The sequence below is a fragment of the Adelges cooleyi genome, unplaced genomic scaffold, assembly GCF_023614345.1.
Source record: "Adelges cooleyi isolate 19-005CV unplaced genomic scaffold, UGA_ACOO_1.1 ACOO_flye_CR_arks_rails_tigmint_CR_PRNA_247, whole genome shotgun sequence".
Classification (NCBI taxonomy): domain Eukaryota; kingdom Metazoa; phylum Arthropoda; class Insecta; order Hemiptera; family Adelgidae; genus Adelges; species Adelges cooleyi.
This window is the reverse complement of record NW_026095912.1, coordinates 3190040-3207002: the sequence shown is the minus strand read 5'-3', so window position 1 is coordinate 3207002 and position 16963 is coordinate 3190040. Positions and strand designations below refer to the sequence as shown.

Here is a 16963-nt window from a genome sequence, read left to right as displayed (position 1 = left end):
ATTTAATTTATCAATTAATTAAAACACATCTAATTTATAATAAAGAACATGATTTAATTATTAAGTAATAAGAACAACGTGACTGACATTGAATACACATGTACGCTAAAAATCTAGGGAATGAATTGTATAACAATACTAATAATAAGTTTAATGATAGTACAACAGTGGGGCCAGGTTATAGTGGGGACAGAGCATAGTGGGGATGGGGAGGTTACAGGAATTATTACAACTGGATGTAATAAAATCACTTTCAAATAAATGCTTCCATGCGAATCAGTACTTAGTATTTTCAAACCAGTAAAGTCCAAACCAAGAACAGTGAGAAAGTATCAAATTGAGGTGTCATGTTACAAATTAGCATCGAAGCGTTTATTTAAAAGTGATATTATTCGAGCAAGCCAGTACAATGGTGTCGAGGCATTATGGGATCAGAGTATAGTGCAGGTCACAGGTCTACAGGAATTATTTATATTTTGACTATTTATTTATAAGGTTATTAAAGGTTAAAAGTTAGGATGGGAGGGGAAGTATACTCACAAGGCGTTATACGGTAGCTTAAGATTTCCATCGTGTTAGATTGAATCATCAGCGTAAGAAAATAAAATCCCTTTTATTAAAAATAGTACAGTGGAGTCGGAACATAGTGGAAATTTAGCAAAACCAATACACTTTTTCTTTTTTGTTAAGACTTACATTTATTTTTCATTATGCTTTGAACGAGTAGTGTACAATTGCACCAATATTCATAACATTCTACTAGTATTAATAACAGCGTGTTTCTTTAATGTTCGAATGACGTTGAAGCATTATGAAAACATTTCGAAGTAAAAACCCTATTTCACCTGATCTAGAAACATATGAAAGCAATACGGGGTGATTTTTTTTATCGTGAGCCACTCAACATCTCATTGTGTTAAATTAATAATTTTACACTCATTTTTGTGTGTTTACCCTCCCCCTAAATTAGATTTTTTATAGCAACTTTTCATTTTAAAATAGAAATACAAACCTTGTTTTTTTAGTAATGTTAACAAGCGCTATTTTATATTAATATATATGTGTATACATTTTTAGTTTCATTAAATTATGAACTAAGTTATTATACATACAGTTGTAGGAAGATTATTTTGGTAAATAACATAAATGACAATTTATTTAAAATAGATTAATAAAGAAAAAGACAAATTTGAAATGTCAAGTACAAATGTATGTGAATAGATAAATATATTTAAAAATGATATAGTTCAACAAAATATTTAAAAAAACTTCACATATGTGATGCTTATAAAAATAGTGATTATAAAAGTAGGTACTGACAATTATAGTTAATTACTATTACATTGAGTGAAGTTTGAAGAAGAGACGGTGCCGTTCATTTGAAAATTATTACTTTTTACTTTTTCCACTCTTGTCCGTCATAGCCCTAGTATTTAGATAATGTTATTCGTGAAGATTGTACGGTCGGTATTGTGTATTTTTACCGGGAAAACTTGTAAATTTCATAAACAATGCACATTGTTTAGAGTATTTTTACATTCACTCTTGTGATCTCTCTCCGGTGTTAATTTTTTATCTCAAATGTCAACTTATATTTTAGGTACTATAAATTATAATAATAATATCCAATCAAAAATAGTAAAACCACGCTCCTATATAACGACTTAACAGATATTACCAAAGTAATGGCCTTAGTAATACTATAATATTATAATTATTTTTATTAAGCCCCGGAATACTCCCCCACATGTATCAATTGAATTACCAACTACAGTACTGTAATAATTTATTTAATCTGTTATTAATATAATATATATAAACAATATATATCTTGCAAGTATATGTAAACGAGAAAAATTGTATTTGTTATAATATCTTTAATTCATGGTAAGCGTGCAACAAACAAAAATATGCTTATAATTGGAATTTGGTTTAAACGACTGGATTTGAAGTCGAAGCTTCTGTCATTATATCATCTGTTTCGTTGTTCTTCTGAAAATCAAAATTCTGTCTCAGTTTCCGTCATAATGATTGTAAAAAAATATATATAACATATAGTATTTCTTACCACACGATCATCTACAATTACTTGAGCGGGAGCTTCAAAATATACAATACGGAAATCCTACAACATAAAATAGTTATTAAAAGTTAAAAGACACTCTTAGCTTATTTCACTCACATTGCCTGCTGAGTTATAAACGCCAGTAATACGAATGTAGAGTATCGGTCTAGGTGTAAATTTCAACACCTGCCAAGATTGTTTCAGCTCTTCAGATTCGTTTGCAATCCATTTCCAATCCTGATTATTGACAGAATCCTCAATAGTGTATTTGTAGAATTGGTCATTACCACCCCAAAGCAGAAACCTGTCAATTATGACAATAATAATACTGTCTTAGTTAAATAATGAAATTATTCACGAATAACAGATAATTAGGCCAAATAATCTTTTAACCGAATGATAAAAAATTCATATTTAAATAATAAATCAATATAAACATTGTAGTGCACCATAAAAAAAAGAACGAATTAAAACCATTTTCGTTAATGATTTAACCATAACCATTTATATTGTGAATTAGTTTAATAAACTGCACATTAATTTTCAATTAGGAAAAAAACAAGAACATTTTTATATTTATAATTCAATTTAGAAAAAATGCTATACAAATGCCCTCCATTTGTACCCTCTATAAGTGTTACAACATCCTAAGAACTAAATTTGGATCAAGGATCTTATAGAAAAGATAAATCTTTTACTTAAAAGTGTTTCAGAATGATAAATAGTGTTTTGTACAATTTGGAGACTTAAGCTCTGAAAAGGAAGTAAGAAAAAAGACATAAGAAGTTATTTATAGACCGTAGTTGAATTAAAATTGTATTAGAACGATTAAAAATGATAAAAAAATAAATTGTCAAAAGAAAACTTATTGCTCTAAAATTTACAAGATATTTATACAATTACCTCATTGAACTAAGAATATATGGTTGTGCAAGATGAATCACTATACATCCAGATTGCAAATAATGATATGTATACATGTTAAAACGATCAATCTTATTATCAAAACGATCATAGAGATCATCATCTAATATGTTTAACATCGACTGTCTCATCAAATCATTTTCTCCTTTGATTACAAATGCACACATATAATTTGATGCGACATTATACTCGGACTTAGGAACTAAGGAATCAATAAGACAAATATATAAATATTTATGTTAGTTTTTTTAAATAAAAATTGAGTTACTTTATTGGTTTTCTTACCGACTAATTCATTTTTTATTTCCACGTCGTGCATTTCTTCTGTATTGTACGTGACTCTCCAAAATGTAAAAGTTGCTTTAGCAGTACTTCTGGTCCCAACAATGTGTATATACCGAACTATGCGAGGTTTAATCCACAAACGTTGAGTTGATCGACAATTATAATTTGAATGATCTATAACACGTATCCAATCGTTCTGATCTATTGAAACATCAATGTAATAAGAGTAATACCTAAAGTATTAAATAATTCGATTAACTTGTAGAGTAGTGATTCGTAAAAAAGTATAGAAAATTAAATATTAGGACCAAAGTTGTTTAAAAAGTTGTTGAATAATAAATATTAGTTATAAACAACTATTTCTTAATAAACAATAAGAATAGACAATCTTTTTTTAACCACTTATCATTTTTTTTTGCTTACCTTATAATAAAAATAAATTCTCAACACATAAAATGTTTATAAATAAATAAAATTAATCATAAATCATAGTCACAATTGTTTCAAACAATTTTTCAAACAATATTTTTTCATAATAATGGTTATTCAATTAGAGTTATTTATAAGCTGAAAACATACCTTTGTTCATCCAGCCAATCTACACCCGGTAACGATATTACAATATAGTTTATAAATGATGGAACACGCAAGGTTATCGTAGTACTACCGTTAATGCCATTGATAACCGGAGTCTTCGAAGGCTTCCGAAAAAGGGTGTGTTGATAAGGCCGATGAATAAGATCTACATTGGGTTCTAAAAAAAGAAATAATAAAAACCAACATAATTTGCGAAACACAAATTGATATGTACAGCAAGCATACTTAGCCGGCCTCGATATTGAAACTTATCTGGTGACGAGGAGTTTTTGAATATTATGTCATGTAAACTTTTATTCGATTTAACGAACGGTGATTGCCCAACCTCAGCCAGTTCTTCAATACTCATTAACGGATATCTGATCGCAGATAAAACTTTCATTTCAGTATCATGATCCAGGTCGTTTTGGTGTTTTTCAATCCAGCGACAAACCGCACGGAATATATCTAATTCTTTAGCAAAAAATGAGTCACGAATGAGAATATCTTGAAGAGCTTCCTAAAAATAATAATTCTTTTTCAACTTTTCTCCTAACACGAGCAATATAATGTTTTTATTAATAACAAAGTCATAACTGATGTCAAAGATAGAAAGTCATCAGATTGCAATACTTTTGAGGCGTGGTTATCGATAAATTTAAGTGAATCTACTTCTAGGTCATTGTATTTATAAGCTCGAGTCATAGCAAAGAACGTCCATACATTTTCAACGTCAATAATACTTTTTAAATACTTGTGCAGTGGAAGTTTTAAGTTTGAAATACCATAATAATCTGAAATCCTAAGTAATTCGAAAAATTCTCCACCCTAAAAAAAAGAATAAAAAAAGGTGTTTAATCTTTCTTTCAAACGATCACACAACCTTAATAACAATTATGTTTATGCCGTTTATATACGATTAAGGTACATCGATTATTCATTACCTCTAGATCACCTAAATTTATTTGACCAGTATAAATATATATAAGAAGTAGTTTATATATGGTTATAGATGCATCACTAAGATTGACCTCAGATTTATGGGCTTCTTTATAATATCCAAAAAAAAACCTCCTAAAAATAATACACAATATTATATGTAAAACATTTTGTAAATTACAGTTTGTTAAAGTCTTATTAAACGGACTTCTAAAAAAAGATCATATATCTAAAACTTACTAAAAATTCTCGTTAAGAATTGGTAAATCAGATAAATTTGATATGACAATATTATTAAGAAGTATTAATAATATATATACAAGCATTTTACTATGAAGTAAAACGATAAACATAGAACCCTTTTCAGAGATAATTGTACTGATTGATAAACTATATTATGTTTGGGACGATAAAAACATTTATTTTGAGTATTTTTTATATTAAATCACAACGAACCAGGAAGTCCAATTCATTGCCATGAAAATTCCACGGGGAGGGCCGATAATCAGGTTTTACGTGAAATGCCCCATGTACAGGTAAACAAATATTTAATTTATGCTTAACTTTAAGACTTGATATTTAATAACTTCAGCTACAAATAAAACAAGTAGTTATGTCCTAATAAAAGTTAAACACCTACCTAAAATATTCGCTTCGTGAGGCTAGTATAATACGATGGGCGGGCAATCGTTCATTACCTACAACTAAAACAACATCTGAACATCTGAAATATGCAATCAAATTATTTAACAATATACATACTAATATAAAATTAAACCATAAATTATGTATAATGTAACAAATTATTATTACAATTGATGTGTATGTTTTAACCTTATCTTAGTCTCTAGTTTAAAATAGAAAATAAGAGAATTGAATAATTTAGGGTAGGAAGATTATAAAAAATAGAAAGGGGGAAGATGGTAAACCTATCTATATTGACAAATTAGTAAAAAAAATATAAATAGTAGCTTCTTTATTAGCATTTTAAGTTCACAATGATACAGGCATATCACATTTTAGCATTCCTTGTACAACCTATTTTAAATCAAATTAGAATTATTACACCAAAATTGGCAAAACGGGACACACAATTATGGCTTACTTTTACAATATTATTTTAAGTATACCACTTTATACTGCTAACAGAGTAGAAAACATTTCGGGCTATGGAATTAAAAAACTGTATACAAGATTAGCTTGATAACTTGTGAAAATAATAAAGTAAATAGGTACAAATTCATTACCACATACCTGTCGCTTAGATAGAGGTCTCTTATGAATTCAACCAAGAGTCCTGTGTGGTCGATATGCTCTTTACTGTGATCTGAGGAAGGCGTAGGTGGAACAGATCAAAACAGAAAACATTTTAGATTAATTTGAATGATTTATTAGTTTAGGTTGCATCCACTCGCCAGAATTCTTATTTTTCAACTTTTTGTTTATTTTTTTTAATTTAAATAATTTAGTTATAATAGTTTTTTCGACGGTAAAAGAATGGTTTTATAATTGTTAAATCTGTTAACGGCGCTAGCGTTTAGTATAAAATAATTCAATAAAAATTAATCCTTTATTAAAGGGTTATTAAAATCTTTTTTTTATATATATACTTGAATTGGGAGGGATTGTTTATTTAATTTTTGAAACACAATAGGTAACAACAATTAAAAATAAGTATTAAAATATATTCATTTGTTTATCTATTAAATGTATAGCTCTACTAACTTTTAAAACTTAAATTGTGACGTGCATAATATTTAAAAAAATGACTATCTGCATATTCTAAGAAATTTTTAATTCTTTATGATTTAATAAAATAATATTGAAACAAATAGTTTTCATCCTCCCATTTTCTTTCCCTAGGAAATATGCTTAAAGATAAGTCACCCAGAATAATACACATAGTTGTTCCACCTGAAATTTTGGTGAATAGTAAAGGGACAGACTAAATTTCAAGTTGAAAAACTAAGTAAATATTTGACCCAATTAAATTTTTAGTTTAAGGAACTTGATTAAGTACGTCCAACTAAATGATTAGTAAGGCCAACTATTTATTTAGTTTTTCTAAACTAGAAATAAATTGTGTCCCTATAATAACCTTAATTTTAGGTACACCAACTTAGTATTTTTTTCGTACTTTTTAAATACTCGTGCAGTGGATTTTTTAAGTTTGAAATGCCATAATAATCCGAAATCCTAAGTAATTCGAAAACTTCTCCACTCTAAAAAAAATAATAAAAAAAGTGATTAATCTTTCTTCCTTAAAATGTTCTCAATAAATATATAATTTAACAGATTTAACACATACTACCATCCAAATAATCACACAAACCTATAAACGGTTAGAATACGTCGATTATTTTTTACCTCTAGATCACCTAAATTTATTCGACCAGTATAAATATATTTAAGAAGTATTTCAAATGATTTTGCTGGTGTATCACTAAGATTGACCTCAGATTTATGGGATTCTTCATCATCTTCAAAAAAAACCCTCCTGAAAATAATACACATTACTATAACAAACAATATATTATAAATTATACATTCTGTAAAGCGCAGTCTGTTAAAGTCTTATTAAACGGACTTCTAAAAAAAGATCATATATCTAAAACTTACTAAAAATTCTCGTTAAGAATTGGTAAAACATATAAATTTGAATATTGCTAAGAAGTAATACTAATATACACACAAACATTTTATTATGAAGTAAAACGATAAAAAGAGAACCCTTTTCAGGGATAAGCGAGATAATTGCACTGATTGATAATTAAATTATGTTTGGGACATTAAAAACATTTATTAGGAGTATTTTTTTTTAAGTTTTATAAAAGTTCTTCGACATATTATTATTTATACCGAAATATTTAAGACGGCAGCAACGTTTAAAATAAGTTAAAGTACTAAAAAAAAATAGGGATCTTATTTTAGGTCACAACGAACCAGGGAGTCCAATTCGTTGTCATGAAAATTTCATCGGGAGGGCCGATGAACAGGTCTTACGTGAAATTCTCCATATAAAGGTAAACAAATATTTAATTTATGCTTAACTTTCAGACTTGATGTTTGAAAACTACAGCTTAATAAAACAAGTAGTTATGTTATGATAAAAGGTAAATACCCACCTAAAATATTCGCTGTGTGAGGCTAGTATAATACGATGGGCAGGCAATTGTTCATTACCTACAACTAAAACAACATCTGAACATCTGAAATATGCAATCAAATTATTTAACAATACACATACTAATATAGAATTAAACCATAAATTATGTATAATGTAACAAATTATTATTACAATTGATGTGTATGTTTTAACCTTATCTTAGTCTCTAGTTTAAAATAGAAAATAAGAGAATTGAATAATTTTGGGTAGGAAGATTATAAAAAATAGAAAGGGGGAAGAAGGTAAACCTATTTATATTGACAAATTAGTAAAAAAAAATATAAATAGTAGCTTCTTTATTAGAATTTTAAGTTCACAATGATACAGGCATATCACATTTTAGGATTCCTTGTACAACCTACTTTAAATCAAATTAGAATTATTACACCAAAATTGGCAATACGGGACACACAATAATGGCTTACTTTTACCATATTATTCTAAGTATAACACTTTCTATTGCTCACAGAGTAGAAAACATTTCGGGATATGGTATTAAAAAACTGCATACAAGGTAAGCTTGATAAGTTAAGTAAATAAAGTTAATAGGTACAAATTTAATACCACATACCTGTTGCTTAGACAGAGGTTTCTTATGTATTGAATCAAGAATTCAGTGTGGTCGATAAGCTCGTTACTGTGATCTGAGGGAGGCGTAGGTGGCGACCCATAACCAGATTTACTAGAATGACCTAAAATAGATCAAAACAGTGGACTTTTTAGATTAATTTGTATGATTTGTTAATTTAGGTTGCATCCACCCGCCAGAATTCTTATTTTTCAACTTTTTGTTTATTTTTGTATTTTAAATAATTTAATTATTATAGTTTAGCGTTTAGTATAAAATAATTCAGTCTTACAATATAATATTAACTTAAAAATAATTAGAATTTGGAAATTTAATAATTAACCTTTTATTAAAGAGTTATTAAAATTATTTTTTTTTATATATTTAATTGAATTGTTAGGGATTGTTGATTTAATTTTGGAAACACATTAGCTAATAATAATATAAAGTAGGTATAAAAAAATATTCACGAGTTCAATAAAGATGTGCACTTTATGTTATAGACTACAAAGGAGCATACGATTCGATTAATAGAGAAAATTAATAGAATTTCATGGGCTATTTGGGAATACTAGCAAACTTAGTCATAATGATAAAGCATGTACATATGAATCCAAAAGTAGAGTAAGGTTTGGAGGAGAGATATCAGATGAGTTTCCAGTAACAACAGGACTCAGACAGGGAAACGCTCTATCGCCAGCACTGTTTAATATTGCATTAGAATCAGTTACGCGAAAGGTACTAATTTATGCCTTTTATGGAATAAAAATGGAAAACAATAAAGAATTAACCGTAGTAGCTTTTGCTGACGATATAGTCCTTATAGCCGAAACAGAAAATGAACTGAGAAATACAACTAGCATCCTACTAAATGAAGGTAAAGAAATTGGTCTGCAGATAAATGAGTCAAAAACAAAGTACCTATATGATACTTTCGAGACAAAACCACAACACTAATTATCTAAAAGTTGATGAATACAAATTTGAAAGGGTGCAGAGCTTCAAGTACCTAGCGACAGAGATTAATAAAAATTCTAAAAGCCACGAATAAGTGAAAAAACAACTGATGGCAGCAAATCGATGCTACTATAGTCTAATGCCATTATTCAAATCAAGATTACTATCCATGAAGTCTAAAACTACGTTATACAAAGTCATAGTTAAATCAATTGCTCCACATGCACGTAGTAAATGGGCCACGACAAAATCTAGGGGAAAGAGCTTATGATATTTTTTTGGTTTGTTAATGTTTATCGATAGTACTATGTTTGAAAAACAATTCATATAAATTTGGAACTTTTTCGACTATTTTTAAAAAAGTTTTAGAGCATCGTAATTTTAAGTTGAAAAATGTATACATTTTTTGGGTGTTTTTCTCGATTTTTATGGGTAAGGGGTGACTATTTTAAACTTTTGACCTTCAAAAGTACCTTCCGGGTATGATTTCTGATCTATAGAGTTGCTACACGAAGAAATCAGTTCAGCGGTTTACGAGATATCGTGGGTACACATCATTTTAAAAACAATATCTTCTCAGCTCCGCACCGAAGCTAAAATATAATTTAAACAATGATTTCGTAGCAAAATTACACAGATACCATAAACCAACAAAATAGGTTGAATTCTCTAGTAAAGTAAGCAATTGCTTAATACAACATTTTATGAATTTCATGGTTTCAACCATAATAAGTGGCCTGGTAAAGAATAAGAACAAAGAAACGATTGTATGGCATAGGAACTTCAAAATAAATTTATTTAAATAATATTATGTACTTGAAGTACAAGTTAAAGCCTAAAAAATGTATAAACAAGTCTAAGGATATAAAGAGCCGATTTAAGAATGTATTTTTATTTTAATATTGCAACATTTTCTTCTATACTTCATAGGATATAATATTACAAAAGAATAATTTAGTTCACATATGGCGAACGGCTTTTTGTATAGCTAAATAAACATGTTAATGTTGTATATTGTAAACATTTAAACACAGATTTGCATCTGACGTCATTCTTCTTAATTATACCCATGATTTGGTTAAACAAATATTTTTTGTGTAAAATTATATTATTTAAAAGGTTTCCAAATGGAAATAACAAAATTATAAATGGCTATGTTTTTGAGTTGGTACAAACAATAGTTTTTATGGAAAATTTTGCTTAAATAAAAAAAAATGTTCTAATTTAAATGTTATTATTACTATTGAGCAGTCAAAAAAAAACATTAGTCAGCGATAAGTTCAATAATTATGTACATAACCTGTCGCTTATACGTAGGTTGCTGTAATTCAATTATAAAGCAAGAAATTATTTATATATTAATAAAATATACTATTTACCTGGAGTTGCCCATAGAATTATAAACGCTACAAAACAAATCAGCATAGTGTATAATTCGTGTTAATACAACACCAAATGTTGAACAATTTTAAAATAGTATAAAGAAAACCTTGTCAATAGAGATTGAACACCAATTTAAATATGTATTTTTATTACAGTAGCGTACAATATTTTTCTACACTAAATGGGATATGTTGAAAAGTATCATTGTGTTTACATAGGGTGTACGATATTTTGTATATGCGCATAAACATGTTATCGTTGTATGTTGTTTATCATTAAACACAGATTTGAAGCTGACGTCAGTCTTGTTGTTTATACGCATAATTCGTTTTCACAAATATCTTATTTTTAATATGAATCGTACACAGCAGATTATTGTGTAGGAGTAGTCTTTTATTATTTTTAATATATGTTTTATGTTTTATGTATTCAGCATCAATTTAAAAAACATCAATGAGACTCTTAAAAATGTCTAATGTCATCTGCATAAGTCAGCACTCCTATGGACGATCCCTCACATTTTATTTCTTACCGGGTTTTTGATATATTTGTCAATGATTATCTTTCACTTTGATAAATTTAATGTCTTTAATTTTTGTCGATAAATATGTCGTCACTAGTAGACGTTAAGTAACGCATTGTTTTTTTTAGGTACCTATTTTAATTTATCCTATATTTCACAAGTGATAAAGATAGCTTAACGGTAGTTCGTTTTTATAATAAACACATGGTGATGCCTGTGTCTTCTTATTTATTCGTATAAACCATCATGAGTAATTCTAAAGGTTACTACAGTTCTTACAAATTGTAGCACATATAGTTTATTGTTGGTATTTATACTGTGTATAATTTTTAGCGCCTTATTGTTTAGAGGTGTTAAATAACCATCAGTTGGAGGTGAAAATAAGTGAATCATCAGTAACGTCATTTAAAATTCTTCTTGTATATATTTATACTGGACGGATGAAAAAATTGAGCAGAGCATTTTTTTTTGAGACTGAGATTTTAGATATGTTAAGGAGATGAATTTTTTCTAAATTTGATCAAGTATAGTTGGCTTGTATCGTCATCTAAGCCCAAAAAATATCCATGATTCTGCGAGTAGCGGAGATTAAACAAGGTGCGGGACATATAAATTGCAAACCATAATATGTATAACATGCAAACCAGACAGTGGCGACAGATATGTCTATTCATTGCCGTAGGCACTAATAGACCAATATTTTTGGTAGGTTATGGCTTACATCGCTCAATATTAACTAATACTTATTATGCAATTCCAAAAATCAACAGGGCTCAGTAAGGAAAAAATAAGAATGAAATAATTGGCTTATTAAAAGGTCCCTCAATAATAACAATTGTAATTGTATACAATTTTACATCATTTTACACAATGCGAAAATCTTGAAATTTAACTACTTTAATCAAACAAAAGTCAAAACATAAAGAAATATATTAATAAAAGAGAGAAATTATATTTTATAATAATATGTTTAATTCATGGTAAACGTTCAACGACCACAAATATGTTTATAATTGGAAATTAATTTAAACGACTGCATTTGAAGCCGACGTTTCTGTCATCATAATATCTGTTTCGTTGTTCTCCTGAAAATCGAAATTCTGTCTTTATTTCCGTCATAATGATTGTAAAAAAAAAAAAAATAATATTTGAGTATTTGTTACCTCACGATCGTCTACAATGATGTTGGAATCTAACGTTACTTGAGCGGGAGCTTCAAAATATACAATACGGAAATCCTACAACATCAAAGAGATATTAAAAGTTTAATAAAACACATATATCAATGGTACTGACATTGACTGTTGAACTGTAAAGGCCAGTAATACGAATGTAGAGTATCGGTCTGGGTGTAAATGTCAACACCTGCCAAGATTGTTTCAGCTCTTCAGATTCGGTTGCAATCGTTTTCCAATCCTGATTATTGACAGAACCTTCAATAGTGTACTTGTAGAATTGGTCATCGCCGCCCCAAAGCAGCAACCTGTCAATTATGGCGATAATTTAAAAATATAATTATATAATTAATTCAGTAAACTAGGCCAACATAAACTTGTTTTTTTGTGAATAACCGGATAATGAAAAATTCATAATTAAATGATAGGTTAATATAAACATTATAGTACAACTTAAAAAAAAAACAAAGTCAACAAATTCTTGTTAATGATAACCATTTACATTTTACATTGCTAATTAGTTTAACAAAATTGCGGATCAATTTTAAATAAGATAATAACAAGATTATATTTATTTATATAAGTCTCGCTAGAAAAACTGCTATACAAATGGTTGTGTTACTACATCCTAAGAACTAAATTTGGATCAAGGATCTAATCGAAAAGATTAGATCTTTTAATTAAGAGTGATTCTGATAAATAGTATTTTGTACGAATTAGAGTCTTAAACTCTAATAAGAAAATAAGAAAAAAATAGAAGAAACTATATTTTATACACCGTGTATGAATTAGCATTGTACTAGAACGACTGAAAATGATAAACCAAATTGTCAAAAGAAAACTTATTGCTCTAAAATTTACAAGATATTTACACTATTACCTCATTGAACTAAGTATATATGGTTGTGCAAGATGAATCACTATACAACCTCTTCGCATATAATGATATGTATATATGTTCAAATCATGAAAGACTTCTGGATGATAAAATATGTTATTTAACAGCGTATATCTCATTGAATCATTTTCTCCTTTGATTATAAGTGGATCCATATGTCTTGAAGTGACCTTATACCTGTACTTAGGAACTTGTTTGAAATGAATCAATTAGACAAATATATATACATATTTATATACCGAGTTATTTTTTTAACGCCTTACATTAGTTAACTCTTATAAAAATTGCAATTTTGTAGTGTTTCTTTTTGAAAATATTATTGTTTATGCTATTAATGTATGAGACAATATTTAAATTGTTATCTATTTTAGTATTTTCATGAGCTTTATCATCTTTTGAAACGTACACATGATAATGTATACATATTTTTAACTATTAAATTAACAATGATTTGCTGCTAATTTTGACTGGTCGTTAACCAAATTTGAATAAATTGATTTAAAGTTATTAAAGTTTAAAATATAGGACGGAGAGTGAAGAATTGAGTTATTTTTACATTCGCGCATTTCTCAACGGCACTATATCTAACGTCCTAAATTTTAAACTTAAATAATTTTAAAACTATTTATTCAAATCTAGTTAATAACCAGTCAAAATTTGCAACAAATTATTCTTAATTATTAAATCGAATTAAATATATATTTATATTTGCTTTAGCAAATACTAAAAATGATAAACATTTAAATATTGTACTATATAGTTATACAGTATACTTAATCAAATATATTTTTAAAAATGAACACTACGAATTTGCAAATATTTTAAAAGTAAACTAGTATAGAGGAATTTAAAATAATCACCCAGTATATAAATAAAAATGTTCATTATTTTATTCGAAAAATGTGTTAGTTTGAGTTACAATTGAAATTCTTACCGACTAATCCATTTTTTATTTCCACCATGTGCATTTCTTTGGTATTATACATGACTTTCAAAAAATTTAAAGTTGCATTAGCAATACTATTGGTTTCTACAACGCGTATGTACCGAACTATGCGAGGTTTAATCCACAAACGTTGAGTTGATCGACAATTATAATTAGAATGATCTATAACACGTATCCAAACGTTCTGATCCATTGAAACATCAATGTAATAAGAGTAATACCTAAAGTATTAAATAATTCGATTAACTTGTAGTGTAGTGATTCGTAAAAATGTATAGAAAATTAAATATTAGGACCAGAGTTGTGTAAGAAGTTGTTAAATAATGAATATAAGTTATAAACAACATATAAATTTAACATATAAAATTGCCCTACACAAATAAAATCAATCATGTATCATAGTCACGAAGGTTTTGAACAATTATTCAAAAACAATTTTTTTTAAATAATAGCAATTTCAGTTAAAAATATTTATAAGTTTAAACATACCTTGGTTCTTCATTCCTACCTCCACCCGATAACGATATTACAATATAGTTTATAAATGATGGATCACGCAATGTTCTCGTAATACAGCCGTTACCGCCATTGATAACCGAAGTAGTCGAAGGCCTTAGAAAAATGAAGTTATCTGGCCGATGAATAAGATCTACATTGGGTTCTAAAAAAAAAAAAAAATTGAAACCAACATAATTTGCGAGATACAAATTGATGTGCACAGCAAGCATACTTAGCTGGCCTCGATATTGAAGCTTATCTGGTGACGAGGAGTTTCTGAATATTGTGTCATGTAAACTTTTATTCGATTTAACGAACGGTGATTGCCCAACCTCAGCCAGTTCTTCAATACTCATTAACGGATATCTGATCGCAGATAAAACTTTCATTTCAGTATCATGATCCAGGTCGTATTGGTGTTTTTTAATCCAGCGACAAACCGCACGAAATATAAATAATTCCTTAGCAAAAAATGAGTCACGAATGAGAATATCTTGAAGAGTTTCCTAAAAATAATAATTCTTTTTAAACTATTCTCCTAACACGAGTAATATAATGTTTTTATTTAAAACTATGCCATTACGGGTGACAAAGATAGAAAATGTTCAGATTGCAATACACCAAAAGCTTGATTGTCGATAAAATTGAGTGCTTCAACTATGGACTCGTTGTATCTATAAATCCGGGCCATTGTCAAGAATGAACATGCATTTTCTACGTCAATAGCACTTTTTAAATACTCGTGCAGTGGAAGTTTTAAGTTGGAAATACAAAAAAAATCCGAAATCCTAAGTAATTCGAAAACTTCTCCACCCTAAATGATAAACAACAAAAAATGTGATTAATATATCTTCATTAAAATGTTTTCAATTTAACAAATATATAATTAAATAGATCAAGCTCATGCTATCAACCAAACGATCAGACAACCTTAATAAAAATTATTTTTATGCCGTTTAAATTTTAATAATGGTTAAGCTACGTCGATTATTCGTTACCTCTAGATCACTTAAATTTATTCGACCAGTATAAATATATTGAAGAAGTATTTTAAATGTTGTTACTGATGCATCATCACTAAGATTGACCTCAGATTTATAGGATTCTTTATAATTTCCATAAAATAAACCCCTAAAAATAATATACAATATAATTATAAACAACAAATTTTATTGGTATGTTATACATTCTGTAAAGGACAGCCTATTGAAGTCTAATTAAACGGACCGCAAAAATGAGATCATCAATCTAAAATTCACTACAAAATCTCATTTAAAATTATTAAAATATATGAATTTAAAATGATATTATTATTAAGTAGTGATAATAATATTTATAAAAGCATTTTGTAAAACTATGAAAATAGAACCCTTTTTGAATAAAGAGACAGTTGAACTCTACTTGATAAATATACTATTTTTGGGATGATGAAAACATTTTTTGGCCCAAGTATATAAAACAAGTTTTTTTTTAATTTTAAAAACGTCTATCGGTATATTCTATTTGTATTTGAAATAGTATGATGCGGAATGACCCACATACAGGTAAACATAATTAAATTTATACCTGATGCTTAAACACTACAACTACAAAACAAAACTATAATGAAACAAATATTTTTTGACTGTCCAAGGCTAAAGGCCTGAGGAAATATACTTAAAGATGAGAATTAAATACCAAAAATATTTGATGCGTGAGGCTAATACAATACGGTGGGCGGGCAATCGTTCTTCATCTACAACCAAAACAACATCTGAACAACTGAAATATGCATTACAAATACAGATACCATTATAAAATGTTACAATAAATTATGTATAATTTCTGACATATATAATTAAATAACAAATTATTCTTATAATTAATATTTATGTTTTAGTATTATCTGAGTCCCTAGTTAAAAATGGAATATAATAGCAATAAATAATTTTGGATAGAAAGAAGGTACAAAATAGAAAAGGGGAAGTTGCTAAACCTATATTGACAAATCAGTCAATACATTTTTAGATAGTAGCTTTTTTATTTGCATTATTAGCTCATAATGAAAGCATCCAGGCATA

The 16963-nt window shown here is 28.0% G+C and overlaps 2 protein-coding genes across 3 annotated transcripts in view; both read right to left on the bottom strand.

The window, feature by feature from the left end:
* The window catches only part of LOC126836543 (BTB/POZ domain-containing protein 9-like), a 44944-nt gene extending 36608 nt beyond the window's left edge, over positions 1–8336 (bottom strand). Inside the window, exon 1 of the mRNA XM_050570051.1 lies at positions 8318–8336. The gene's annotated coding sequence lies outside the window, so the exon portion shown is untranslated. The remainder of the gene's footprint in view (positions 1–8317) is intronic.
* On the bottom strand, positions 1876–14452 carry LOC126836544 (BTB/POZ domain-containing protein 9-like). 2 transcript variants are annotated; one of them, XM_050570053.1, is made up of 5 exons: positions 14394–14452; positions 13442–13649; positions 2183–2369; positions 2069–2125; positions 1876–1992 (listed from the first exon to the last, which is right to left on the bottom strand). In XM_050570053.1, the coding sequence occupies exons 1-5, from the start codon at positions 14443–14445 to the stop codon at positions 1933–1935; spliced, it is 564 nt and encodes a 187-aa protein (XP_050426010.1). In that variant the 5' UTR covers positions 14446–14452; the 3' UTR covers positions 1876–1932. The 2 variants fall into 2 exon arrangements, with proteins under 2 accessions (XP_050426010.1, XP_050426011.1); XM_050570054.1 differs by having other exon boundaries at positions 1914–1989.
* Between the last annotated feature and the right edge of the window lie 2511 nt (positions 14453–16963).

Bases quoted from the DNA above. Each gene is read 5' to 3' on its own strand.
- LOC126836544 (XM_050570053.1), bottom strand. From the start codon at position 14,445: ATGTATAATACCAAAGAAATGCACATGGTGGAAATAAAAAATGGATTA. The intron at 2,370-13,441 runs GTAATAGTGTAA...CATAATTGACAG, and splicing joins TATATACTTAGTTCAATGAG to GTTTCTGCTTTGGGGTGGTA. The intron at 1,993-2,068 runs GTAAGAAATACT...TTTGATTTTCAG, and splicing joins TAATTGTAGATGATCGTGTG to AAGAACAACGAAACAGATGA.